Source organism: Myotis nattereri, assembly GCF_964212035.1.
Source record: "Myotis nattereri genome assembly, chromosome: 10".
Classification (NCBI taxonomy): Eukaryota; Metazoa; Chordata; class Mammalia; order Chiroptera; family Vespertilionidae; genus Myotis; species Myotis nattereri.
In genome coordinates, this window is record NC_138085.1 from 1,738,463 (window position 1) to 1,766,337 (window position 27,875).

The following is a 27,875-nucleotide window of genomic DNA, read 5'->3' on the forward strand; positions in this document are numbered from 1 at the left end:
TGCATTGCACACTAACTAGCCGCACACGCTGGGGTCACGCAGCCTTGTGAGAGGGAGGCATTCTCGTTTTGCTCCAGGTGGAATGTGAAATGCAGAGGCAAGTACAAAGCAGTCCATTGGCCGAGAAAGGTGCTGCAAGGCGACCCACATCCAGTCACACAGGCAGTATCTACACAGAGAATGAGGACTGGAATCTTAATGACACAGACATTGAGACTTTTCAAACTGAAGTCACTAGGCCCATGGTTCATCAATACTGGTATATATTAAAGCACTAGTGGCCCGGTGGACAAAATTTGTGCACATTAAAAGGGAATTAATTAGAGGAAATATTTTAATATTCCTATTTGCCCTTTCTCTACAATAGAAGTGTCAGAGATGAAAGAAAATTAGTAAAATGTATATGAAAATCTTCCTGTCAGAGTCTGGGGTGTGCTATGGGACCCAGAGTCAATTCCCCACCCAAGTGTGTGGCACCTCAAAATCACACAAGACCCAGCCCCAGCCAGCCCCAGCCCCACTGGGCGAGATCCAGACCCGGCCGGTGCCATCCCATCAAGCCCCGCTGGGTGGAGGGTGCGGCCTGAGGTCCCCGTCAAGCCCCATGGGCGGAGGTATGGCCTGAGGTCTCTTGTCAAGCCTCGTGGGCAGGAGGTGTGACCTGAGGTACCCTATCAAGCCCCACCTGGTGGGGGGTGCAGCCTCAGGTCCCCCGGCCTGGTGCCGAGGTGGGGGGCATGGCCTGAGGTCCCCAGTCAAGCCCTGCTGGGCAGGGGCATGGCCTCAAGTTCCACGGCCCGGCGCTGGGGCTGGGGGCATGCCCTGAGGTCCTGTGTCAAGCCCCACCAGGTGGGGGGGTTCAGCCTCAGGCCCCTGCTGATTGATCGTTAAGGCTTATTTGGGGAACTTGGCCTCTGCTGTGGGCACAGCCATCTTGACTGGTATGGTATGACAGTCAATTTGCATATTCCCTCTTTATTAGATAAGATATATTGAATGTATATATTTAATACACTTACTAAAAAATAATTCAATATATTTTAAAGCATACATAATAAAAGAGAAAAGCACAATTATTCTATGAATTAGAGACAATGATGACAGCAATAAAATTTCTCCTGACCATATATTTTCACATCTAAAACATGTAATACAATTTTTTACTTTTTTTAGTCAGTACAGCGAGGACACGACACTGTAAGCTCTACGAAAGTCAAATCACTTGCTGACACTGGAAATCTAATGAAAATGTCACCTTAGCTTTCAGTGACATGCGCTCAGCTGTGCGAGGCCCTGCCCGCGCGGCTCTGGCGCATTCGCACGGCAGCCCAGGCTCCCCACCCACCCGCGTGGTCCTTTCTCTTTACGCTGTTTGTCCCTCACTCTGTGCTTCCCCGGACAGACTTGCTGTGAGGCATCACAAAGGCCCAGCTCAGCTCGTTAGGGAGACAGGTATGTCTTCCAATGACACAACTTGCACACGTGCAGTGAAGAGCCACCTTTGGTCTCCGGTACTTTTGTACATTCCCTGTGTGCACAGCTGTCGCCCAGGGTAGCTGCCTTTCCAGTCTCTTTCCCTCCGCTCTTGGCTCCCAGTGGACCCCACAGCTAAAACGCAGCCCTAGCCCTGACTGGGTGGCTCGTAGGGAGCGCCATCCTGTACAGCACAGGCTGCGGGCTCTATTCCTGGTCAGGGCATGTACAGGAGGCAACCAATAGGTATTTCTCACATCAGTGTTTCTCTCTTTCTCCCTTCCTCCCTCTCTAAAACAGTCAATAAAAACATATCCTTGAGTGATGATTAAAAAATTGATCTAAGTACTAATCAATAATAATAACAATAATAGTAATAACAACACTAACAGAATGTTGTCTGACTTTATTCATTTAGTGCCCCTGAAGTAGGTATAGTTCTCATGTATTCTCATTTTACAGATGGGCAAACTGAGGCACAGATCCTAGGAAAGGCTCCAGGGTTCACAGAAGGAAGCAGCAAAGCCAGGACTTGAGCTCACGCCTCCTGGCTGCACAGCTCACACCAAACCACCATGCCATGCTGCTCCCACCTTCCGGCATCTGATACGCAACCTTTTAAAAACTCAAGCAAGGAACTACCATTCTTTGTTGCCTAATGGCTAATATGATCTGGCACCCATCCTGCACATAAATATTTATGTAGAATCAACAAATGTTTGTGACCAATTTGGAAAGATCAGGAGAACTATTTTAATTAAAACCTGTGTTTATCCTGAAAGATACAAAGTTGTTTTGGGTTGCCTTTAAGAAGTTCCTACAAATAGGCCCAGTTAAGCACGCCCAGCGCAGGGCCGCGGCCCTGCTCCAACAACCGGGCTGCAGCGGCGGCGGGGCCACACGAGCACGGCCGGGCCTCGCCAGCCCCGGCTCCCCACGCCAGCTCCCGCCAGCACCATCCCCGTGTCGAGAGGCGGTGGCTCATGTGCGAGAGTGTCGGTGTCGGCACTGTGCCCGTCCAGTGTCACCTACTGGCTCGTAGAAATGCCAGTAAAAAACTGAAAATCCTTTAGTTCCATGGTTCACATTCAAAACTCTTGCAGTGCCTTTTGAATGGCGTGCGGCGTTTGCATAATCCCCAGCCCAGCCGCACGCCCGGCTGTGGCGGAGGAGACAGGAGAGCCCTTCTGTGGGTCCCAGGGTCTTCTGTTCTGGGACCTCGGCAGCTTGCTCCCACGGCCTCTCCTCTCCGGGCAGGCCGCCGGCGAAGCTTCATGGGGAGCTGGGAGCGGGATTTCCTTGGAGTGAAACGGAGGCGCCACCCCTGCCCGCGGTGGCAGCAGGCGCCGGCCTCAGCCCCCAGCGCTCGCGGCCCTCCCGCTCGGCTCCCTAAGGGCAGGACCCGGCCAGCACGGGCTCGGCTTCGCCTTCCCCTCTGCGTGGCTGGACCGTTTTCGCAGGCATCAGGTAAAGAAGGTGTTTCCAGAACCTTGAGTTGTATGGGAGAGATTTGTCAGCCTTCCACTTCAGAACTCGGTGAGATTTCAGAAGCTGGAGTGACTGGGGCAAGAATGTGAGGTCACCGACGGGTGTAAACTCAATTAAGATGATTTTAACTTTCCTCTCCACCAGCGCCTCATGGAGTCCACTCTCGAGTTCATACCTCACTTCGTTAAGCATGTAGCTTGTACTTAGGACAATGATCAGTCTTCGGCTTTGCTCTATCAGTGAATGGATTTCATCAACAGCAGCTGGAAATGCAAGGCATGGATATTGATTTAAGAGAACTGAGAGGGTGAACGTGAAATAAAAACCATTCTGTGCAGCCTAACTGTATTAACCTCTGAAGTTCACAAATAAGTCTTTCTTTAAGATAAACCATGTGTTCTCAATGTTATATGCCGATTAAAAGCAATTATCAATTATCAAGGTAACAAGAATAATGAGTACTTACTTGTCACTTACTCTGTGCCACACCCTTTACTACCCGTTTTCTGTATATTAACTCATCTAATCATCATAATGACCCCATAAGGAAAGCATCATCCCCATTTACAGGTGAAGAAGCTAAAGCACAGAGTGGTTTAGTAACTTGCCCAGAGTCACACAGCCAGTAAATGGCAGAAACAGAACCTGAGCCCACTTGCTCTCGTCTGGAACACCGGTTTCTAACTGTTACACTGCCTTCCTTTCGCACACCTGGAGGAGCATGCTAAAATCAGAATTTAAAAATAAAACCAAAACCTGCCATTATTTTAGACCAGCGGTGGACAATCTTTTTGGGGCCTGGTAGTAAATATTTCAGGCTTTGCAGGTCATAGAGCTTTTGTCACAACTCACTCTGCTGTGGTGACTTAAACGGCACCTGCCATGGCCGTGCTGCAGGGCGGGTGGCAGGCCTGGCGCCCGGGGGGTAGATGGTCACCCTCCGCTCTAGACCGCCATCCCTTTCCAACTAGAGGCTTTTAACCGAAACTCACCACCACTGAGGACAAACATTTTTTATTTTTACAGTATTTAGGAAATAAGAAAAAAAAAATCAATTTTTCAAAATGGCTCCTAGAAAATAATGACAAAATAAGAAAAGGGCTGTAAAGGCCAGAGTGATGCTCTCTGAGTTCTGAGAAAGCACTCACGCACACAAATATCACAGGCTCCGTGCGTCTGAGCAGGTGGCGTGTCGTTCCTTCGGGAAGCTGCTCATCATTAAGCAGCACACAGCTTCTCCTCCTAACTGAGGAGGAGGAAGGCACGCTCGGTCCTTGTTTATTGCCTCGTCTGCAACGCCCAGTTCAGACCTGGCGCAAGGGGGGCGCCCAGAAGTGTCGAGAGATGAGGGAGGGACGGTGACCCGTGTCCCATTGTTGGCGACACAGCGGCCCCCACGGCCCCCACTTCTAAATGTTTGCTCTGCAGACTTCAGAGAAAACATGGAACTGCTTCTCAATAGCTTTGATTCTCACTGTGCTTTGCTTCAAGATATGTATGATGGCCATTTGTATTCACATATAAATTTAAAAGTTGCATTTTATAACTCAGATATGATGTGAACCACCAATGTCCTCTGATTTACTGCATTTTCCCAGCGTCCCTCTTCCCGCCGCAGCTCTCTCACCAGTGTCCACACAAAGGACAAGCCCCGCCTGTCTGTGCTCACAGGATCTGCTGGCGAAGAGGCCTCCTCAGTGGCTGCTGGAGAACCGCCTCCCGAGGGTGCCACTCTGGGCCGCTTCTAAAGATGCTGCCCGCCCCCCCCCCCCAGGTTCCACCCCCCACGCCCCCCATCGCAGGGAGCTGGGAGGTGCGGAGTGGCAGGTCCTGGAGGCCCCACAGGAGCGGCCACTCAGCTGCCCTCACTGCTCACTATGTTGACTTTGCTGGTTATTTCTGGCAAGAGGACCAGGGTAAATTGCTCGATTTTAAGCAAAACAGGGTTAGCCTAAGCTGTTCATCTTATAAAGAGAAAGCGTCTCCACTAGTTTTCTACCTGCCCTTCCCTTTCTCACCTCCTCCAGGTGCCACATCCCTCTCAAATATGCATAGCTTATACCCAAAGTGCTCCTCCAGCACCCTGGGCAAGACCTCCACGGCGAAGGCGCGCTCCTCCCCGTGCGCAGGTCCGCATCCCTTCAGGTAGGACACAAAGGCGTCGTATGTCTTCCCATCTAGGAGGTAAGGTTTGTTCCTTTAATTCGTGCGGAAATAAAAGTTTAAGTTCAAATTTGAATGAAAGTCACTAAAAACGAACATGGAATTATTGAAAAAGAAAAGTTAAATATGGCATCCTTGTGTCCACACACATCAAACTGTAGAGATTAAACATGTGCAGGTCTTTGTATGTTAATTATGCCTCAATGAAGCTGCTAAAAAAATAAGAAAATACTTTTGATAGAAAACAAATTGAAAAAACAAAATAAGACTGTTTGGGTTAATCCCTAAAGTCCCTACATAGTCTTTGGTTTTATTATTCTTTTTTATGCATTATTCTTTATCTCTGAATTTTTAAATGTCAATAAACAATGATTATATTCAATTATCATTTAAAAAATAGCATCCTCAAAGCTCATATGATAATCGAGCAATCAATTAGCAAGTGTTCTTACTTTTAAGCATGTGCATTAAGACTCCCGCTGTTTGACATCACTGAGGCATAGAGAGAAACGCATGTCACAGGTCAGACAAATCACAGAGTTTAAAGGTAGCAGAGGACCAAGGAGCCCAAATGCTCGTATGTCCTGGGCCCAGGATTAGAAAGTACATGTCACCTCTGCTCATTCCCCCTCAGTCATCTGATCCCATAACCATCCCATGTCCACCTTCAGGACAGCCCCCGGGAAGCGGTGATGCACTTGGTTGTCACAAATAGTCCTGGGATGTGAGGTACAGCCTGGGGAATGGAGGCAACAACACTGTGTCCACTGAGTGTGGTGCCAGGTGGGCACCTGAAATGCCAGGGGGTCACTTTGTAACGCATGTGATCGTCTCACCACGATGCTGTGCACATGAAACCAATATAATCTAATACTGAATGTAAACTGTGATTGAAAAATGAAATTTAAATTAAAAAATACAGTGCTGAGTGTTTACCCGGGAGAGTGGGAGGGAACAGCAGAGGCAATTGAAACAGTGTGCCGTGGAAACCATGCTATGGCATGGTGAGATTTTATATAATGCTAAAGGCCAGGAGGTGGAAAGGTTTGCACTGATACAACTGCTCCTGTTTTATTCCTAACAATGAAGCAATATTGCGTATTCAGATGACTAAAGACACATTCGAGAGGAATGTGTTACCTAAAAACTAAGACCATTCTACTAACTGCTTTACTAAAAATTTATTTACGTTTCTTTCTTCTACCTTTATCCATTCTGCTAGAGACAAGTTCCCAGACAAATGCAACAACTTGAAAAGTTTACAAATAACACATTGGCAGACACAACAAAGTGTAGCACAAACAAAAAATAATCTGGTCAGAGAACGCGGAGTCACCGTGGGCATGTGTTCTGAAAGGACATGTGTTCTAAATAACATATGCATGCGAGGGGTTACTCCATCCTTATCCCAGGGCAACTGGTTAGCTGATGGAGCAGTTAGATGTATGTTTGGGTCTAGGATTGGGATTGATGAATTAGCTTCTGAGTTGAAGACTAAATATTATTGGCTCCTTTATTAAAATTGAATAGGATGAAACCATCTGGTCCCACATTCTTTGTGGCACCACATCACCTGTGCTCAACAGCCGGGCCCCATTCTTTCACAGCATCCAGGTTCACAAAGAAACAGTTTCTGGCAAAAGCTGCTTCAGTCCCACCTACAGCCTCTTGTCCTGCAGTCTGAGTCAGAACCCACCGTGGGTGTATCATAAAGCAATTGCTCTTCATAATTACGTGCATGTGAATGACAGGACATTTTCATCAAAACTGCAAAATGATCATGCTTATCAAAGACAGGTTAAAAGTTGGTAACAATAAAGCCAGTTGTTAATATAAGTACGTGGTCCTGGATCGTCTTGTCAGCTTGTCATGAAATATAGCTGTTACTGGTGTTAGGATAAGAGCTAGTGCTCCCATCAGAACAGTCATCATGCCAGTGAGTGAAACAGGCACCAAGATGCAAGAAATGAATGAGTACACCTTTGCCAACGTGTATTTTTCTCATAATCAGAATGTAACTAATTGCAATAAATTGGAAAGGTAAATCAGTCGAATTTACATAGTGATATACATGTGACATAGCTTTCAAACTCATTTTTAGGCACCTCTTTTCTTGGTTTAGCAAATTACTAATCTATATTATAATTTATTTTCAACCCAAGGAATGAAAGTTTTGGTGGCTGTAATAACCGGAAATAACGTGAAGTGCCCAAGCTAAGTAATTTAAAGCTGATAATTTTGTTCTGCATAAATGAAACCAACATGTGAATGGATATTTGGGACTACAAAGAGTCAGAACATGCTTCTTAGACAATCTCTGTGTGGCAAGTGGCCATGTTTTAACTCAAGTTTAGTTTTTGTTATTATTGATTGGTTTCTTTTATTTCCAACTATTCATAAACCAATTACTGAACACAGTCTTGGATGGTGCAGCAATATTAAACTGCTGTGTGTAAAAGTCTTAATTTTTGCACTCATTTCTTCATTTTTACTTTTTCATGACTTCTCTCTGTCCATGGACCACACTCTTAGCAGAGCTGCTGTGGAGACATCTCTGTCTCCAGGCACTGCCACCCAGCTAAGAAGTGTGAGTTCTCCGTGCTCAGCAACATGAATTTAAAAAAGTGTCTGTGCAGCTCTGCTAAGAGTGTGGTCCATGGACAGAGAGAAGTCATGAAAAAGTAAAAATGAAGAAATGAGTGCAAAAATTAAGACTTTTACATAGAAATATAACCAATGGACACAGACACCATTATCCAATTCAAATCAACGTAAATGATCTTTATTGAGTGACTGCTCTGCATAAGGTGCCTAGATGGTGTGCAAACAATGACGTTGAGTCCCTAGGAGCAAGCATCTCAAAGGGCTCTTAGGAGGACACGCATACACACATACAGGAAACAGTTAGAGGGCAATCTTGGGCAACATCTAAGTACAAAAGAAGGTGGCACAGACAAGATGCATAATAATGATACATTCAGAGCAATTTTCCTTCTGGAAACCCCTGCCACACATTAAGTCACCAGCGTAATGTAAATAAGATGAAGTTAATGTTTCTTTATCAGGTTTCCTAATAAAACCATAGGATAAGAAATCCCAGCATCCTGGTATTCGTTACCTGTTAATGTTTCATCTCTTCCCATGAAATGTCTATAAAATAGAGCCAAGTCAATTCTATAAATAACGCCCGCAATCACGAGGCACACGATTCCCCCTGAGATCACGAGAGCTGTGACCATCCCCCTTGTGAAGACATGGCGTGGGATGTCGCCCCGACCTGGAAAGAAGGAGAGAACGGGAGTGATCAGTCAGGGACGCGGTGCCGCTGCTCCCCACAGGCACCCTGGGATGTCAGTGTTCACCATGAATACTGACCAGCTGCCTGCCCAGCGCGGCCCGCCGAGCTGCTCCACATCCCTGCCTTTCGTTTGGAGCGGTGATTTTCCTGCTCCCATTTTTAACAAATTAAAACGTGTGCAAGGTATTCAGAGACCTGAACTGAAAGCGTGTAATGTCGTCTATCCCTGTCGGTGGAAGGCGGGCCTCTCGGGGTCTAAGATGCTGGGTGGAGCACACAGATCTCCGGCCGAGGCTGTGGACACAGATGGAGGCGAGAGTCCTGGGCGAGCAAACACCAGCTAGACGATCTGGGCTGTCACCGGTTTTGTGTCCTAGGAAGTGTCACTGGTGCCCTTAACGCTTCGTCCCTTAAGCTGCAATCGGAGCTAAGGACACGGTGCTTCACTCACGGGGCTGCCCCTGAGGGGCAGGTGCGGTGAGGCCTTGCACCTCAGGAGCGGAGACCGCACCTGGCACACAGCCCTGCGGATGTTAGCGCACTTTCTATAAAAACCCCCTTTGGGGAAAAGTACATTTCTTAGATTGATTCAGTTCATGCTCAATATGGAAAATGCGAAATAGTACAAAAGAGTAAAAACTATAAATCAATTTTTAACAACCATCCCGCAATGTGGTGATGGGCATGCTCACATGCTAGTATATTTTGTTTTAGATTTTTATTTTCCCTAAAAATATTGACTTAATTGGGGTCATAGGGTAATCACTCTTTCTTGTATTACACTATATTATGAGCAGTTTGCTAGGTCTTTATAGTTATAATTCATAATATGCCAGTATTTAGATTGATTGCAATGTTTATAAATATACCAATGCGTCAATGAACAGATGCACAAACCTTTATGCTTGTGCTTGATGATTCTGCTAGAGCAGGTTCTGAACGCTGAGGATTTCCAGATCGAAGAGCAGAAATGCATAAAGCTCTTGACATCTTGGCACAAATGTTAGGGATGATCTTTCCAGTAAAATTGACTACTAGGATGTAAGTAAGCGGCCACATTTGCTAACTAAGTGAACTCCGAATAAAGCCAGTCCCTGGGGATCCTGGTCTGTAAAAGGCCTGCCTGTCTGTGACTGTGCCACGTGCACATGCGCGCGCACACACGTTCACACGGGCGCACTCCCGCGGGGTGACAGTGCAGTGGGAGGCCCTGTGCTGGCTGACATCTGTGAGCAGAGCAGAAGGAGAATGGCCGGGCGGAACCCTCTGTGGCAGGGACAGGACATTCAGCACTGATAAGGGGGGAGGAGCTGGTGACGATCATCACAAACCCAGGCATGTGATGAGCACGCAGAAGCAATGCCGGAAACCCTCCCTGCACATGCCTGTGGGCCATGGTATGTGTGCCCCGTGAGGCGAAAGGGCATCGTGACGATCCTACAGAAGGCAAGGGCCCGAGCTCAGCAGTTAGTCTCACAGCCCGTGGGGTCTCACAGCCCATGGGGGTCTCACAGCCCATGGGGTCTCACAGCCCATCAGGTCTCACAGCCCATGGGGGTCTCACAGCCCATCAGGTCTCACAGCCCATGGGGGTCTCACAGCCCATGGGGGTCTCACAGCCCATCGGGTCTCACAGCCCATGGGGGTCTCACAGCCCATCGGGTCTCACAGCCCATTGGGTCTCACAGCCCGTGGGGTCTAGCTTTGCTGTCTACTTGTGTAATGTGTGTTGTACTCAGGGTGAGCGGTGGTCAGAGCCTAGCACAGCCTGTGTGAATGAGCATGAAGAGTGTCAGCCATCCCTGCAAATCGAAGAGGTGCTCCAGGTGAGTCGCAGATGGGAACCAGGACCCCACACGTGGCGGGGGAGGGGGGGCTTTAGGTCTTAGCTTCTGTGCCCCTCACTCCTTCAATTTCTCAACAAAGCAAGACACAACATACACCTCTCTCTCTCTCTCTCTCTCTCTCTCTCTCTCTCTCTCTCTCTCTTTCTCTCTCCCCACCCCCTCACTGTCTCTCAGATCCCAGCCTTTCCCTGCATATGGGGTGGTGGCCAGCCTGGGAGCGAGTGTGAGTGAGTAGTCACTGGAGAACAGCTGTCCACTGGGCACAGCTGTTGCTGGGAAGCTGCAGCCGGAGGCTCTGGGTGGGCTACTAGTGGAAGACAGAGGCAGCTCTGGAAAAACTCGAAGGGTCCTCTGACCAGGGCTGTCCATTGTCCACTTGCCAAGTTCGGGGTCTGGCCCGAGGCAGGGAGGCCTCCTCTGGCTGTTATGGAGGAATGAACACTCCCAGGGCCCTGCCCACCCAGCTGCAGGAGGCTGCACCCCCTCCAGTGCCGCTGGCTGCAACCCACGCTGAGCTGCGCTCCCCCCCCCCACCCCTCCGCACCGTGTCCTGTGGGGACTGGACTCTCTCCTCATGGCCCACCTGCCTCCCTGCTCCGGGCCCCTGGCTTCTACATAGGATTGGCACTGAGGGCAAAAGCATAACTTGTGTGCGTCCTGCTCTGCTTGGCATTGGGTCCGGAGTTCCGGCGCGGCTGACCCCACTGTGCACACCTCGCGGCCCGCTCTCCGCATGCACAGTGAGAAAGGGGTGATCTTTGAGGAGTCCCTCAGCAAAAGCTCAAAATTCCCAGACTTCCAAAACCAACATTTTCTCAAACCTTTTGTCAATAAGATGAAGTGTTTGGTGTCTGGGCCTTTGACGCTGGACACAGTGCAACTATATGAAAAGTTTAGATTTTTCTCATTAATATTCTCAATTCTCAATATTCTTGAAGCGTGCCATTTGCCTTCTGAAGTCCTGTAAGGGAGGAAAGGAAGTTAGCAGAAGCTTCCTTCACTGCAGGGCATTACTGACGAGGGTGGGGCGCAGGCGCCAAGCTCCCAGGCAGCAGCCCTGCTGACCCAGGGCATTCCCTGGGGGTAGGGGGGTGGGGGAGTGGGGGATGTGTGTGGGAGGAGTATGTGTGTGGGGGGGGTGGGGGGGGTGGAGCGCCTGCCCCCAGGGGCCTCCGGCTCTTCAGGAAGCCAGGGGCCAAAAAAGCCAGCTCCACAGCCACCTGGGGATGGTGAGCAGCTACCTGAATTAAAACACGTGGCAGGAAATGGTGCTAAATTAAAAATACAGGAAGATATTCCTTTTCTTAAATCTGTTTCCTATTTCTCCTCTCCTAACTGCTCCGTGTTCCTTCTACAGTGAGGCCACTAATAGCTGTGGCCAGACTGCAAGGTGCCAGCACAGACCACTCACGTCAGCACTGACCGTGCAATGCTGACGGTCCCTTGTATTTTGTTCAGCATTTAACACGACACTATTCCCAGGCACCACCCTGGGAAGATGAGGACCAAGCAGGCTGCTCAGCAAGTGTCCTCTCTTGTCCTAGGGCCTCAGGTCCGCACTGGGTGCAGGGGAAGCGCCCCCATACCCCTCACCCCGCGCGGCTGGAGCAGGCGGGCAGGCAGCAGCACTCCCAGCCACTCCCAGCGTGGCCACCCAGCCGTCCCTCACAGCAGGTGTCCCCGCCACCTGGGTCTGGACCCGCTGTGGCCCCAGCATGTGGAGCGGAGTCACCAGCACAGAATGCCCACTCTCTGACACACTGAACAACCTGAAGTGGGGTCTGCAGGCCACGGAGAGGCCAAAACCATGACCTACGAAGCTCGTACACCGACAGTGAAAGAGACCTCCTCACTTCTTGGCTGGAGTCAGCTTCACTTTTAATAGCCTGCCAAGTGCCTGCTGCTCTCCGAGGATTACCGATGGGCACTGGGGATGGGCCCTGGGGCAACCCGGCTCCGTGGCCCAGGCTGAGGAGCGCAGTGGCCGGAGCAGCAGCCACTGAGCCAGCGCTCCCGGCGCGCAGCCTGCGAGCCCCAGACAGGCTGTGGCTCCGGCAGCTGAGCTGTGGGCATCGTAGGGTCACTGCTGGCCAGCACCGAGGGCATCTGTGCACCAGGAATGACCACAGGGACCCAGTCTCTCATAAACGCGGGAATGACCACACTCAGCTGGCTTTGTTTTCCGAGGTCTGGCCATTCCTTAAGGAAGGAATATAGGTGATTCAGGGATCAATACATGGCACTTGGAACGTTTTGCACCCACAGTGCCTCCTAATATTTATATCTCATCACTGTCCTGTCTGCTTCTTCTTCCCGTTCTTACTGTGTTTCCAATTTCCGTGAATGGACTCTGACTAGAAAATAATTAGTATGTTCAATGTGGATCCAGGTGATGGTGGTTTACATTCGTGTTTGCTGAGACAATCTCTGGAACCTTCCATACTTGGTGCCACCCTCACTGCTCTGTTCACTGCTTTAAGGAGGCGACCCCTGCAAGGGGCGTTCTGGTAGAAGCGACAACCGTCCCCAAAGGGCCGGAGCCGGCGGCTATGTGGGCGTATCTCTTGCCCGTAAAGTAATTCCCCGCACACACGTCACTGCGTGTGCGTGGCCATCGCCTTCTTGGTGATGCTCAGGATTTCTCAAGTTTCTCATAACGGATAATTTTCAACCACCAGACAAAAGAAAGGCCTGCGTGTAAGGACAGGCTGGAGGCCGGCCTGCGGGACTGGACTCAGAGCCGCTGTGCATGCAGACCTGCTGCTCGCATGGTGGCACGGGGACACGCAGGGCACACCCGCTGTTCACACCCGCTGTTCACACCCGCTGTTCACACCCACTGTTCACAGGGCCCACGTTAACTTACACATGTCGCAGGCTCTGGACCTGGCCTTTACTCGGGCACATTCGTAAAAACAAAGCACCTAACAGAATTTTCAAAATCCGAACACCTGTGGGCTCGGTTGCCACTCCTTTATAAGAGGCGCAGGTACAACCTCTATCCCTATCAGAACCTGGCGGACTGGGGCTGCCTTTGCGAGGCGATGCTAAAAGGCCTCCTTGACTTTCTTTCTTCAGTTTAGATCTCAGCAATGAGTTTCTGAACAATCTACCAGCACAGAGTGTGGGAATTATAATACATAAATTATAACTTATGCCAAACGTTCCAGTAGCTCTTCAGGAGTCTGGAGTCTTTAAATCAGGCCTACATGATACAGGAACACTGACATATACGATGCTGTCCATCGCACATCACATCAGCATACCTGATCCTTATTTCCTCCCCTTGATGCTCATTTGGGTCCTGCCCATCTTTTCTCTGCAAGTTCCAATAGATGTAATCCTTTTCATTCAGCCAAGCAGAGCAGTTGAGCTGCACATCTGTTCCTAGGAGAAGTTGACAAAGTTCTGATTTTATTTTATTTTTCATATGTTTTTTATTGATTTTCGAGAGAGGAAGGAAGAGAGAGAGAGAGATCCATGTGAGAGAGCAATATTTATCAGTTGCCTCCCATAAGCACCCTGCCCGGGGCTGGGGATCGAACCTGCAACCGGTAATGGAACCCGCGACCCTTCCATGTGTGGGCTCGTGCTCTGGCCACTGAGCAACACTGGACAGGGCCCACGTTCTGATTTTAGAGACTCGGATTTCCCAGTTTTAACTTAGGATAATCAATATATGCTAATGGATATATAATGCTAATATAGTGCTACTTCCAGAAAGAAAACAGACATGCTTTGTTTTAAATATGAAAAAGTATATAAAGCATAGACATTAGGTATCAGTTATAACTCATCACCAAAATACGAATTGGCTTCTCTTCAAAGTTATGTTAAATAAATGATTAAAACATAGGTGGCCCTCGGCAGAAATACAGTTTCCCACCCCTGCCATAAGATAACCTCAACACATGCACAGCACAGCCCTGGCCGGATGGCTCCGTTGGTTGGAGCATCATCCCGTGCACTGAAAGGTTGTGTGTTCGATTCCTGGTTGGGGCATGTACAGAAGGCAACTGATCAATGTTTCTCTTTCATATCAATGTTCCCCTCTCTCCCTCTCTTCTTCCCCCTCTCTCTAAAAGTCAATAAGCATATCCTCGGGCAAGGATTAAAAAATTATATACATAAAGCCAAAATTAACATAACTAAAGGATATATAGAAAAATTGGCTCTCATAGAGACATTAACATCTCTCTCAGCAATAGTTAAAGAAAGCACACAAAAGATTAATAAGAATATAAATGACTTCCAACTTCACTTACTTGACATTAACAGAATGGTAAAACCAAAACTTGCAGATGCACATTTATTTCAAATGCACTTGAACATACATCAAAATACACTATATTCTGCCCAGCTGGTGTGGCTCAGTGATTGAACGTCAAGCCAAAAACCAGGAGGTCACAGTTCAATTCTGGTCGGGGCACCTGCCTGGGCTGTGGGCTCAATCCCCAGTAGAGGGTATGCCGGAGGCAGCCATCAATGATTCTCTCTCATCACTGATTTTTTTTTTCTCTCTCTCTCCCCCTCCCGTTCTCTCTGAAATCAATTTTAAAAATATTTAAAAATACACTATATTCTGGTCCTTAAGTAGGTTACTACAAGTTTTAAAAGACTGAAATAATATGGTATATAATCTTGGATCATAATAGAACTAAATTGGACATCAATTACAGAAAAATAAGTACAAAATTGTCCAAATATTTGGACAGTAAAAAACACAAATAATCCATAGATGAAAGAAGAAATCGTAAGAGAAAGCTTTTAAAATGTTTTGAAGGAACAGCAATGAAAATCTGGTATGGAACAAGCAGTTAAAGGCATGATAAGGGAATTTAGAGCTGAAATTGCACACAGTGCAAGAGAAAGTAACTGGAAATAACTCCCTAACTCTCCATGCAGACAAACGAAAAAAGAGGTGCAAATAAAGCCCAAAATAAGGAGAAAAATAATAGACAAGTTCAAAAAAGTTGTAAAAAACAGAAAGCAGGAAAACCACAAATATAAATGGCCAAGTATCCGAGCAACATAGACTGTGTGTGTGGTAAACAGCCAGGACCAGCTGTGGCCAGAGGTGTGGGCTGCAGAAGCAGCCAGCAGCCCGGAACCGCCTGCACCACTGTCCACTGGCTTCCCCGGGACAAACACTTAACCTTTCAGAGCTTCAGTCCTTTCTTCCTGAAATGGAAAGACTCTCGGAGTTGCTGGAGAACTTAACTCATTAAGGTATTTCAATCACCTCACAGAAAACTTGGTTTACACTGTAAATATCTCCCTTCCTTCCTTTCTTTTCTTTTGGAGGGAGATGTTGATTCCTCCAGCCTTCTCTAGACAGTTTCTGATTGTGCAGTCAATTCAGGGTTCAAATTCATGAATCAAATATGCTAATCATACGAGTCTGAATAATGTCTCTGAGCATTCTTACGGAGTTTTCATACTTAAAAACGGCCATAGAGACTATTAGAGAACAGCCACAAACATGGTGGCCAAAGCCCTCATTTGGAAACCACAGGCCTTCCCAGGCTGTTCATTTCAATCCGCTAACAATGGCAACACTCAAGCCATGACAGGCTTTGCTGCTTTCGTAATGCTCTTCCCCAGATACGCAATGTGTTATGCACATAGCATCGATCAGTAACGCATCAGGTGTAGCCTTGGAAGACTCCACTTGCCCCATTCATAAATGCAGAGTAGATAAGTACGTGAAAATATACCTAATTCCACTTCAACATGGTTAATCTTTGGTCCAAGAATAGCTGGGATTATAGTACTGCGATCTAAAGGTGAAGAAAAGAAAAGTGTGTTAGTGCTGCTGCCGCGCTCTCTGCCGCCAACGATGGTTATCACCTGCGTCTTCCACGCAGCAGACTCTCAGTCACCGACCGCGGACTTCCATTCCAGCCATGTTCGCATGACGTGATGGGCAGTGACTGCGGCCTGTCTCTTCACTTCCTCAGGCTCCAGAGCTCACTGGGCTGGAGGCAGCACACAGGCTTTAGCTTCCCCTCAAGTCAGGTCCCGGCCTCTGCCGCTGCGCTCAGTGCGGGAGGAAGCAGCTCATTGGGGAGATGGAGCTGCAGGCAGAGAGGCCAGGCCACTGCTCCGCCTCCCCCTCCCCCCGCCCAGGGGCCTCCTCCACTTGGGGCCAGGTCCACTGGGAGAGGGGGGGCAGCAGGCACTCCCTCAGCCTCGTGCCCGGTGCCTCGCCCAGGGCCCCAGCCCTGTTAGGGTGCCTCCCCCAGGCTCAGCTCTACTTCTCCCCCTCAGTGACCTCTGCCCCCACCCTCCAGGTGCTCCCATCTAGCTATCCTCAGGAAGGACACCGGCAGCCTGATAAGCATGCCTGGGACAACCTGAAGCTGCCAGTCACTGCAGAGCCCTGAGAGCCACTGTCACACGCTGACCGGCTACAGGGTCAAGTCCTTGCTGCTCCTGTGACAGCACTGCCTGCCTCGCCAGGCTGGACCCTGGTGCCCCTCTGGTGTTTGGGGGCATTTACACCAAGTCAGGGCAGCCTTCCCGGCCTCCAGGCGCCCAATGCTGTGGAGGCTCCCGCAGCATGGCCCTCACAGGGGCAGGGCAGGGCGGAGGTGAAGAAGGGGTGGAGCAGTATGTGGGCAGGAACTGGAGAGTGAAACTAGGGCAGGGAAACCCCAGCAGGTCTGGCTCCTCTGAGATTCGGGCTCGCTGGGCAGGTCTGGAATCTCCGTGGGCACGGGGAGCCGAAATGGCTCCAAAGAACTGCTGCCTGGGCTGGGAGTGTGAGGAGCAGGAGTCCACGCAAGGACACAGGGCGGGCAGCTCTGGGCTGTGGGAAAACGCTACGGATTCTCTTCCTCTGGACCAGTCTCTAACACATGAAGTGAGTGACTGGGAGCCAGAGCAGCACTGGGTTAGTGGGACTGGTGTCAAGTGAAGGGCGAGGCCCTCTTTAAGGTGCAGAAGGAAGAAAACAGCCTGGGACTTGCCCTGGAAGCCCAGTCTGACTGTAATCAAAATGGCAAGGCTGCCAGCAGGAGGGCACATCACCGCTCAACCAGGCAGCAGACAAAGACATAGATGCCGGGTGGGAGTCGAGAGAACTGATTCAAGACAACTGTGCTCAGCACATGGTCGCTGAGAGAGCCTCAGAGTAACCGGGTGCAGCGCAGTCGCGGCATCAGAGACCAGGCCGGAGCTCAGCCTCCCAGTGTCCTCCGTGGAGGTCAAGACACCTCCCAGCTGTTCAGCTCTAAGCTCTGCTTTTTAGAAGAATGATGGCACACCTCACCGATCCAAAGAAAAATGGCCAGGATGGATAAGAGTCTAGACTTGTGAAATGAGGCTCAATAATTCACCCCGCAGGCACGTACTGAGCACCTACTACGCACCAAGTGCCAGGCGTCCGTGTGGGAGATGCAAGATGAGGAGAGAACTCAGTTTGATCCCTTCTTTCCAAGACCTTCTCAGGGACAGACACATGACCCCAACTCTGGCAGCAACCCGAAATATGAATAAGAGGCCACAGGGACACAGAGGCGGGAGGCATTGAGTCCTGAGAGACACAGCGGCAGCCCCAAGAGACACAGTCAATGCCAAGGGTAGTTCAGGCAGGAGAGCAGCATGTGCAGTGGTGGGTGGGGAGTGGGGCGCCGGAGGTGGTAATGACAACAGCGTCCCCTGTGCGTGGCACCATTCTCACTGCCCCACTCCCATCCCTCCGTCCTCGGAGCAGCCCAGAGGGAGGGACCCGCACCACCCTGTTGACTATGAGGCATCTGAGGCACAAACTACTAATTTAATTCACCAAGGCCACAGCTCGCAGGGCTGCTGGGAGGCGTCCGTGGGATGACTCCATTAAAGCATCCGGTACAGTGTCTGGCCGGCAGTAAGTGCTCTTTTGATCATGAATAGCCTTAGTCCTCCCAGGGCAGAATAAGAGAGGAGCTGGTGGGTGAGACGCGGGATGTGTGGGTGAGAGTGTTGGTGGTGGAAGTGTCAAAGTACCAGAGATGTATATGAGATTAAAGAATATATATGGGAAAGCAAAACTGAAGGATTTAGGGGACACATAGAGAATTTAAGATATCTGAGTTTCAGAATTTAGTTATGGGATTCCCAGTTATAGGGTGTGGCAGGCAGAATAATGCCCCTCCAAAGAGCTGTTCACACCCTACTCCCCAGATCCTGTGAATATTAGACCTCACATGGCAAAGTGACCTGCACTGTGACTAAATTGAGGAATTTCACCTGAGGACAGTGTCCTGGGTCCTCCAGGTGAGCCCGGTGTTATTACAGGGGCCTCATAACAAAGAAGTGTGTCAGGAAAGGAAGTGTGATAGTTGGGAGCAAAGGTTAGGGAGAGATTTGAAGATGGTCCATTTTTGGCTTTGAAGATGGAGAGAGGACAGGAGGTGAGGGCACAGGTGGGAGATGGAGGAGGCAGGAGGTGAGGGCACAGGTGGGAGATGCAGGAGGTGAGGGCACAGGTGGGAGATGGAGGAGGCAGGAGGTGAGGGCACAGGTGGGAGATGGAGGAGGCAGGAGGTGAGGGCACAGGTGGGCGATGGAGGAGGCAGGAGGTGAGGGCACAGGTGGGAGATGCAGGAGGTGAGGGCACAGGTGGGAGATGGAGGAGGCAGGAGGTGAGGGCACAGGTGGGAGATGCAGGAGGTGAGGGCACAGGTGGGAGATGGAGAAGGGCAGGAGGTGAGGGCACAGATGGGAGATGGAGGAGGCAGGAGGTGAGGGCACAGGTGGGCGATGGAGGAGGCAGGAGGTGAGGGCACAGGTGGGCGATGGAGGAGGCAGGAGGTGAGGGCACAGATGGGAGATGGAGGAGGCAGGAGGTGAGGGCACAGGTGGGAGATGGAGGAGGCAGGAGGTGAGGGCACAGGTGGGAGATGGAGGAGGCAGGAGGTGAGGGCACAGGTGGAAGATGGAGGAGGCAGGAGGTGAGGGCACAGGTGGGAGATGGAGGAGGCAGGAGGTGAGGGCACAGGTGCTTTTATAAACTGGAAAATGCAAGGAAACCTACTTCTCCCAGGACCTCCAGCAGGAGCGAGGTCCTGCTCAGACCTTGATTTTATCCCAGTCAAACCATGGTAGACTCCTGACCTTCAGAACCATTAGGTAAGTAATCTCTGTTGTTAGAGGACAGTGAGCGTGTGGCAGTTTAGCGGTGAGCAACGTAGGGAGTCCCGCTATGTCAGTGGATAGTTAACAGGACGAGGAAAATGTGGCAGGAGCCCTGCAGCTCTGGGTGGAGTGAGCCCTGTCTGCTGAGCGGGCGTCACAGGAGTCTGCAGACGCGGGAAGAGCGCCGGGGAAACACGGTAGGGGCCAGAGCATCTGTGTCACTGAGGAGAGGCTTCAGGAGGCATGTTGGACTCAGGGGGGAAAATGACTCTCAACAACCAAAGAGTAAAACCTGGGCCTCTGTGACCTGGAGATGCCCATGGTCATTCCCCAGATACAACTGGATGAGCCGACCCGGGCCACGGGGAGGATAGCTCCCCTGGGGAAGGTTCAGTGAAGTTACCTCTGAGGCCTCCATCCCTCAAAACCCAGGCCTTAGTTTTTCCAGGATATACAATCCGGGTCCATGGTAAAGCAGAAGTGCCCCTCCCGCCCCAGGCCTGGCTCCTGGCATCCTCTCCTCAAGCTCCTGGCCCACATGCCTCCTGCCGCCCGTCGCCAGCGCCTGGACAGGACACAGTCCCCTTCGCCTGTCTCCACTCTGCACTCCCCCCACCTCCCAGGTGACTCCAGGCCCATGAGCAGGTGGCCCTGAGCAATGCAGGTCTGAACTGCATGGAAAAGTCACTTATATGCAGACCTTTTCACTGAATACAGCAAATGTACTTCCTCCTCCTTAAGACTTTCTTAATAACATTTTCCTCTAGCTTAATTAGGTGTAAGAACACAGAACATAATGCACATAACAAACAAAATGTGTGTGATAAGTAAGGCTTCTCACCAAGACCTGTGAGTAGTTGAGTTTTGGGGAAATCAAAGGTTCTACCCAGGTTTCTGACTGTCGGGCGGATCGGCACCCTTCACCCCTGCGCGCAGCTCTGTGTGGCTCATCACCTTTCCTGATGGCAATCGGTTTCTTGAGGAGAGTATGTTACTTCATTTCCTATTTCCCTGCCCCCGCCCCTCCCAGTGCTCAGCGGTTACTAAATCCAGCATCCTCAATAAACATTTGTTAAGGGAAAACATGTGCTTAACAATAAAAGACCCCACAATTTATTCAAATACCAAATAAGGGAGCTGACTCAGGGAGGGTCGCCTTAATGAACTTTAACTACCACCCCCAGAATCTCAGACACAGTGAGCAAAGCCCTGGGGCTGCGGGCCTTCTATTTGAATGAGTGGTGTGGCCCCCACGCCCACTAGGTTGCTTCTGGATTCCTGTACTGCTTCAGAAGAAAAAATATTTTATTTTGCTAAGATACACTTGTTTCTCCCCAATCTAAAATTTCTCTTACCTTCAACTATTGTTATATTGTAGGTGCTGGTGACATTAAATAGTTTTCCATTGTGATGAAGGAAAAACATGCAGGTGTAATATCCCTGGTCTTTAAACTCTGCATTCTTCTTTAAAGATGGGTTTTTATTGTTCTCTATCTTTTCACAGTTCTGTTTTTAAAAAGCAAGTTAAAATATTTTAGGTAAAAGCAACGTTATATTATAAGAATTCAAAATTTTACCTAATTCTATTTCACGACAGGGGGAGGGGCACGGGAGCGGGTGACTCTGAGGGCTGAGCACCCAGCAGGGACCCCTTTGAGGTCCTGCGCCAGGAGACAGTGGCCTGATTAGAAATGCATGGAGAGTATTCAAGTCCAAGGACACACACACACACACACGCACACGCACACACGCACACGCACACCTCTGCATCGCACACTTCCATCTGCGGCAGAGGGATTAACTAGAACGCCGCCTTTGCAGTCCTCTTCACTCATAGGTAGGTTATGAAGCGATCTCAGAACCAGATGGGAAAACAGGAACTAAACTGCTAATTCCGACTGTGTGCCCGTCCCCGCACGCTCCTCTCTCAAAGCGGCCAAGCTGGTGGCACCTGGCAGAGGGCTCAGCATGGGCTTGGGCGGCACCCCCATGGCCTCACTGCAGGGGTTGCTTCTATAGACACCGAATGCTTAAACTCAGACTGATTTACCCCAGCCATGTTGAACAATCAGACTCCTCATTTTCCCAATCAGTTGTTTACTGATTCAGCGTCCTCGCTCCCCTCCCTCAAGTAGGTCAGGATCTGTAAACAGGCTGTGAACTGAGCCTGAGGTCAGCGTCCAGCTAAGAGCACCCTCCAGCTCCACCCTCTAAGTGGACTGTCTGCGTGTGGGGCTTGCTTAGGCCCGCATGCCGAGCCTCACGTGTCATGGGCTGCAAACATCTGCACGTTTGACAGGAAATGGCTCCGACATTTAGAAAACACTTTGCATAAGAGCTGCCCTTGAAAAACACAAGTAAACAGTGTTCACGCAAAAGGAACAAACAAACGTTCCTAGGAAATCGGTTTCATCTTTCCCAGGGTCCTCTGTTCAGACCACCCTCTCTCAGCTCTGCTACGCAACCGCGGCCTTCAGGCTTGTGCTTCTACAGAAATGATATAATTTGTGTTGTGTGTGTGCATGCATGTTATTTATGTATGTGTGCATGTTGTATTTGCATACATGTGAGTGTACAAGTGCACGTGTATATGTAATATACATGTGAGTGTATACAAATCTCTCTATATAGTAATCTCTATAGTATTGTCTAAAAGAGCTCTTATAACTTAACAGGTAAAAGGTACACTAACTGAAGAAAATAGACAAAGAAAGTAGACAATCCACAAAAGAAATAATACATAGATGCATTTAATACACAAATTTAATTTGTCATTAAGAAGAGTGGGGGGCTACTCAGAGCTGCAGAAGGCTGGCATGCCAGGGTTTAAAGATCCCTGAGCAGCCCATCAGGGTGGCGGCCTGGCCCCTGGCGCGGAGTTTGATGTGTCGAAAGGCACACACCTGCTCTTAGCCTCTGATCCAAAAACTCCACGGTTTTCGGCCAGAGGATAAAGTCATATAGACACTCGGAGACTTATAGGAATAATATTTGTTTTAGTCTTAGTAATAATAGTGCAAAGTAGAAACTAGCAAATGTCCATAACAGGGGATTAGTCAGGTACAAGGACATGCATATGGAATCTCACGTTGGAAGAATGTTTAAAGACATGGAAGAATAATCATAATATAATTTTTAGTGAATAAAGAAAAAATACAAGCCATTAAAAATACCAATTTTAAAAAAAGATGTTTACACAGGAAAATATGTCTCTGGCTGATGGGATTATGAGTTATTTCTGCTACCTTCCTATTCATTTCTCTACCTTTCAATTTTATAAAATGAAATTATATAATCAGAAAAATGTGTATATAATAGAATTTAAAATTTTAAGTATATGTGGCAGAGGAAAATAAAAATCTTTAAACTAATATTTCTAAAAAGTAATTTATTGAAAAAGAAGACCAACTGGTAAAGGACAAGAGAGAGGAAGCCTCGTCATTTACTGACCCTTAGTCGCAGGCAGGAGCGGTGCCCCTGCCTCATGTGTAGGCACTCATCACAGCAGCCCTGGGCCCCCCACCCTGGGGCCTGTGGTCACACGGCTCACATGTCCTGAGACAGCGTGCTCCACAGCCGCCAGACCCTCCTTTTGGAGCTCTGTCTTTCCTAACAAGCCTGAAGTTAGAACATGCTGAATGCGTTACCTTATACAGCGCCGTTCTGCGGACCAGGTCTTGATAGTAACTATGGCTACAGTCCACCTGCAAAGCCTTTCCAACTTCCACAGTTTGACTAGTTACTTGTTTTTCAGTGAAACAGCTGTGTTTACTTCTTCTGATGACATTCAGTTTCCAATCATAAGTATGATTTCTATGAAATAAAGGTTTAAAGATATTTTATAATTAGTACAGGGACTTTGCAAATACCATCATTGAGTAATCAATGCAACAACATTTTTTCCCTATTTTTGTATAAAGAGACTCATTTACTATTGCCCAAACTCTGCTCTGCCTCTTTCAGGTTCAGCGTAGCAAGAAATTTAACTGCCATGGGATGGGGGTCGACGGTGGGGAAAAGATAAACCTGAGCAGGCCCTAAAGCACACACACGTGTGCACACACATGCGTGCACACACACACATGCACACACACAGACACACACACACAAAGCCCACTGCAGACCAGAAATGTTTAAAACATCAAGGATTTTGGCGATAAACAAGTTCAGAAATTCTTAACCCAAGGCAGGAGGGCGGCGCTGGCCTCACGGGGCCGGACGTGCTTCCTGAATGTCTGCATTTCTCGGGCCGCTTAGCCAATGCTTTTCTCTTACTGTCAGTTGCCCTTGCGTGTCCTATTAGCACTTTTTTGCCTCACTGAGCAGAGTTTATTTGAATAGATATTGTTGTTCCTTCTGATTAGAAATTAGAAATCTAAAAGAAAGAAATTTTGCAATGTTTTTAAAAGACAAAGGTTTGCAATGTAATGTTTGCTTAAACTGCGCAAGCAGTATGTACAGTCCTATACCAGACCCAGCAGGTGCCCTGTGTGTGTGAACACAGACAGTCTGCCCGAGGAGGCGCTCCCAGCTCCCATGAACGGAAGTCTCCATGAACGGAACCACTGGCACCCCTGGGTCCAGCGGCTGCACTGGCACCGGCGGGATGACTGTTGCCTTAGGTGAGTGAGAAAGCTGACCTTCAGGGGAAGATAAACAACTCCCGGGTCACAGGCCTGGGAGCCATCGCCAGGATGCACACCCATCTATTGTGGTCCTAACGGCCAGGGGTGTTTTGGAAAAGACTATGTTATGACAATCAGTGTGAATTTATACAGGATTGGCTGGGCTGGGAGCCAGGGCGCGGGGCAGGCCTTCCTCACCCTCGGGGTACAGGGGGGTCAGCGGCCATGACACAGTGTGGAGCAGCTGCGCCTCTCCCCAGGCATGGCCGCGTGCTCCCTGCTGGGCTGGCCCTGGGCAGGCCTGTTTAAAGGATCTCTCTGGGAAGCTGATGACGCCTCCCCACGCTCTCCGGTCAGGCTGTTTCCTGCTCTGCAGCCTTGGTCGCTATCACTCAGCAAGCACCACCCCCTAACCGCTGCCCCGCGCCCTGGTGCCCAGTGCTGAAACAAGGGGCGCCCTGCGCCTCAAGGAGCTCCCAGGGGGGCGTGGAGCTGAGCCCTGTCAGGGCTGGCCATCCTGGTGCGAGAACCACCCCTGGCGACACAGAAGCCCCGGGAGAGACCAGCCCCCGCTGCTCGGCCTGCACCTGACCTGCAGGTGCTGTTCCCTCCGCCTTCACGCCTTCACCTCTAAGATCAAGGACGCTCCTGCATCCCTCCCTTCTCAGTGGATTTCCTCCTTAAAACCTGATCTGACCCAGTGATTGTCGCTGCAGGAGTGGAGTATCCATCTCCAAAGGAATGTGATCACTAGCCATCGTTTCCTGAAAATTCCAGGGCTGCAGTTCTAAGGGGACAATCCAGGAGTAAGGTCTGCTCGGACAAGTCCCACAGGAGACCCAAGGCCTCACTCACTACAAGGCGCCCACTGCCCGTGTGCACACACGTCAGTTGTACCACCTTCAGAAAGTCTGTATCTTCAAGGTTCCCACTGACTTTCAAAGCCATTGTCAAGCCTGCTCTTTCCACCATCGCTTAGTCTCATCTCACTCACCAGGCTCCACGCCCGTGGAGCGCCTGCCTGGGCTCCCGTCGCCTGGCCTCCTGGTCCCCTCTCTGCCATCCGACCTCTGATGATCCCACTTCCCTCCCTAATGCAGGCTGTGTTCCACCTTCCGTGCCGGGGACAGGTCATGCCCTCTGTCCCTGTCTGTCTGCGAGTGGCGCTGGGGGAGGCGGGCCCCTCCGCGTGCTGTCTCTGCCCTGTTCATTTCCATGCTGCCTTCATTCCCCAGGCTCAGGAGCAGTGCTTCTCACCCTGATGGCCAGTGTTCACTCTAGTTACTGTGAAAAGACCAGCTGTGACTCATTTCTGGAATCATCTCTCCTAAAAGGTCACATACAATTCACTGGTTAAAAAACAAGAGTTCTTGAACTTCTTTCTGACTCTGTAAGTAAAAACAAACCCAATGACCTCACTTCCAGAAAACCGCAGGCGTGGCGCTAGGTTGCACTGGGACATCTCACTCTGCCTTCACCATGCGCTTGCGATCAGGACTCACTCCGGTGCTGGTGGCAGTGGCACCCTCCCCACCCCAGGCTGAGCTGTCTCCTCTAGGCCGGTCTCAGAGCTCTATAAGGTACATGCACACATAGATTCCTCAGTACACGCATAAGGTCGCCACCGCAACTGAGACCCACGCACCTCCATGTCCTCACCAGCGCCCACCACAGAGCATGCCTTCTCCAGGCCCAGCCCTCCCACCTCACCAAACAAAGGACAAAGAGAGCGAGCTCAGCAGTTGGCACGCTCAGCCGGTTCCCTCCTTTCCTAGACACGTTCTGACTCAGGGCGTCCGCACTTGGTGCCAGGAGAAGGCTGTGCCGGGCCCTTCGGTGCGCCCCTCCCCTGGCCCTGGGCAGAGCTGTGCCATCGGCTGCCATGCACACCTCCTCCACGCACTGCCGCCGCCAGCCCTCAGCAAACACCTGAGAACTAGACCAGGGTGCATCTACGCCTGTCACCCCGCAGCCTGCGCACACTGCCAGGAGCGGGCACTGCCCCTGTTCCCTCTCACAACATCCGCGCCCAGCCACGCGTTCCCCTGACCAGCAGCTCTAGCCAGCAGCCCGGCTGAATCTGAGAACAAATGCCACCCAGCCTTCACTTACTGTTGGCAAGAATACCCTAAAAGGGAACCATTCTAAGGGAATCTTTCATCGTCTTCATTTCATTAAGACCACTAGGAACATAAACCAGGGGCAACATTTAGTTTACTTTTTCAATAATGAAGCATTTGTTTCTTATTGTAGGAAGAGCAGGGGAGACTAAATGCTTGGCTTGCCTGACCTTTCAGATTACAGTGCATTTGATTTGCTGAACCAAGTCCTGGAGCGCCGCGTACACACTAACAGAGAGAAAGGATACTCACCCCCTCTGGAAAACGTAAGATCCACTGTCATCCAGCTCAACTGGCCAAAACTCCAGGACATAATCGTGCAAAGTAATTCTGGGTGAACTGCTCGAGCGTAGCTCAACCTTTTCATCTGACTCATTGGTTTTGAACCATTTTGTGGTGCTTGGTTCATGTACAGGAGAAAGTGGGCAATATTTCAAAAAGAAAGGTTCTCCTTCAACGGCATTAATATGAGGACGTGAAGTACAGGTTTCTTCAAAAAATTAGCAAAATAAAAGGAAAAAATCAAACACATGATGACATAGCTAATTTCCCAACACAGAGGCATTTCCAGAACATAAGTGAGGGCAGAACTTCCAATGGGTCCTCCCAAAGAGGAGGGCAGCGCCTGGCCCCCACCCCCGGAGGCAGGCACATGCAGAGCAATCTTGTAAAAGAAGGTGTTGCACAGGACAGCTTTCTCACACGGAAGCCACAGAAGACACAGGGTTGCCACACCTTCCCGAAAACATCTTAGTGAGGGGCCTCCATGGAGAAGACGCCAGAAACCAGGCTTCAGAGGGGCTTCTGCACGCAGCCAGTCCACTCAGCCAGCCACTGCCCGGTAGGCGCGGAGGTGGGTACAGATGCTGCATCCCACATCCTGAGAGGTGGCTGGTTTGATTCCTGGTCAGGCACATGCCCAGGTTGCAGGCTCAATTCCCAGTAGGGGGCGTGAAGGAGGCAGCCCATAGAAGTTTCCTTCTCATGTGGATGATTCTCTCTCCCTCTCCTTTCCTCTCTTTCTAAAAATCAATTTAAAATCTTTTTTTAAAGTCAATAAGCAGTCACTGCTAATAAATTAAAATTGGTATTCGACACCTGCCATAATGCTTCCTTGAGTTCCCTGGGCTAAGATGTGTCTTTCATATATACTAGTAGTTGCTCTGACTCGAATATTTTCCTTAACATTTGTAAGGTATTCCCATAAACATCCTGTGTTCTCTAATTATGATATGGATCTTTGCCTTCATTTTGGGAAGGAGATAACTTGTGTAAAATGTTCTAAAAATCAGTAAGAAAGTCGTCTGTGACATTCAGTTTCAAACAACATGAAGCAGATTTTCATCCAGACAAATGGAATTTATTTCAGGATGCAAGGTTCCACACCTGCTCTCTCTACATAAACTCGGGGACCACCTTTTCCTCTTTCCAATAAACCCATATAGTTCTTTATTTGATCCCACTCCTGTGGCTTTTTAGTTTCTGTGCCAGAGACACCAAAACATTAGGCAACTATCTAAATTTAAAATCACTGGCTAATTTTAATAAATTCAGCATCTTCTATAGCCGCCTCCTAAAACCAGCAGCAAAACTTTGCTATGACTTACCTGACGTGCCCCTAAGCATAAGCACCAAAATCGTCAAGGGCAGTTGTCCCAGATGCATGTTTCAGGGTTCTGCTTCAAAAAGTTTTCCTGGAAAACAGTAAGTCAGGTTCAGTTAGAACTTTCACATAGAAACG

General features: G+C 49.6%; 1 protein-coding gene across 1 annotated transcript; it reads right to left on the minus strand.

Annotated features, from left to right (window-relative positions):
- Nucleotides 1–1,107: 1,107 nt before the first annotated feature.
- IL18R1 (interleukin 18 receptor 1) lies at nucleotides 1,108–27,799 on the minus strand (the record flags this gene model as incomplete). The annotated part of the gene is made up of 10 exons (XM_081101583.1): nucleotides 1,108–3,224; nucleotides 4,980–5,138; nucleotides 8,243–8,401; nucleotides 11,091–11,230; nucleotides 13,536–13,656; nucleotides 15,987–16,049; nucleotides 20,745–20,895; nucleotides 23,037–23,202; nucleotides 26,387–26,624; nucleotides 27,742–27,799. 10 exons carry the CDS (start codon nucleotides 27,797–27,799, stop codon nucleotides 2,863–2,865), a joined length of 1,617 nt encoding a protein of 538 aa, XP_080957709.1. The 3' UTR covers nucleotides 1,108–2,862.
- Nucleotides 27,800–27,875: the final 76 nt, after the last annotated feature.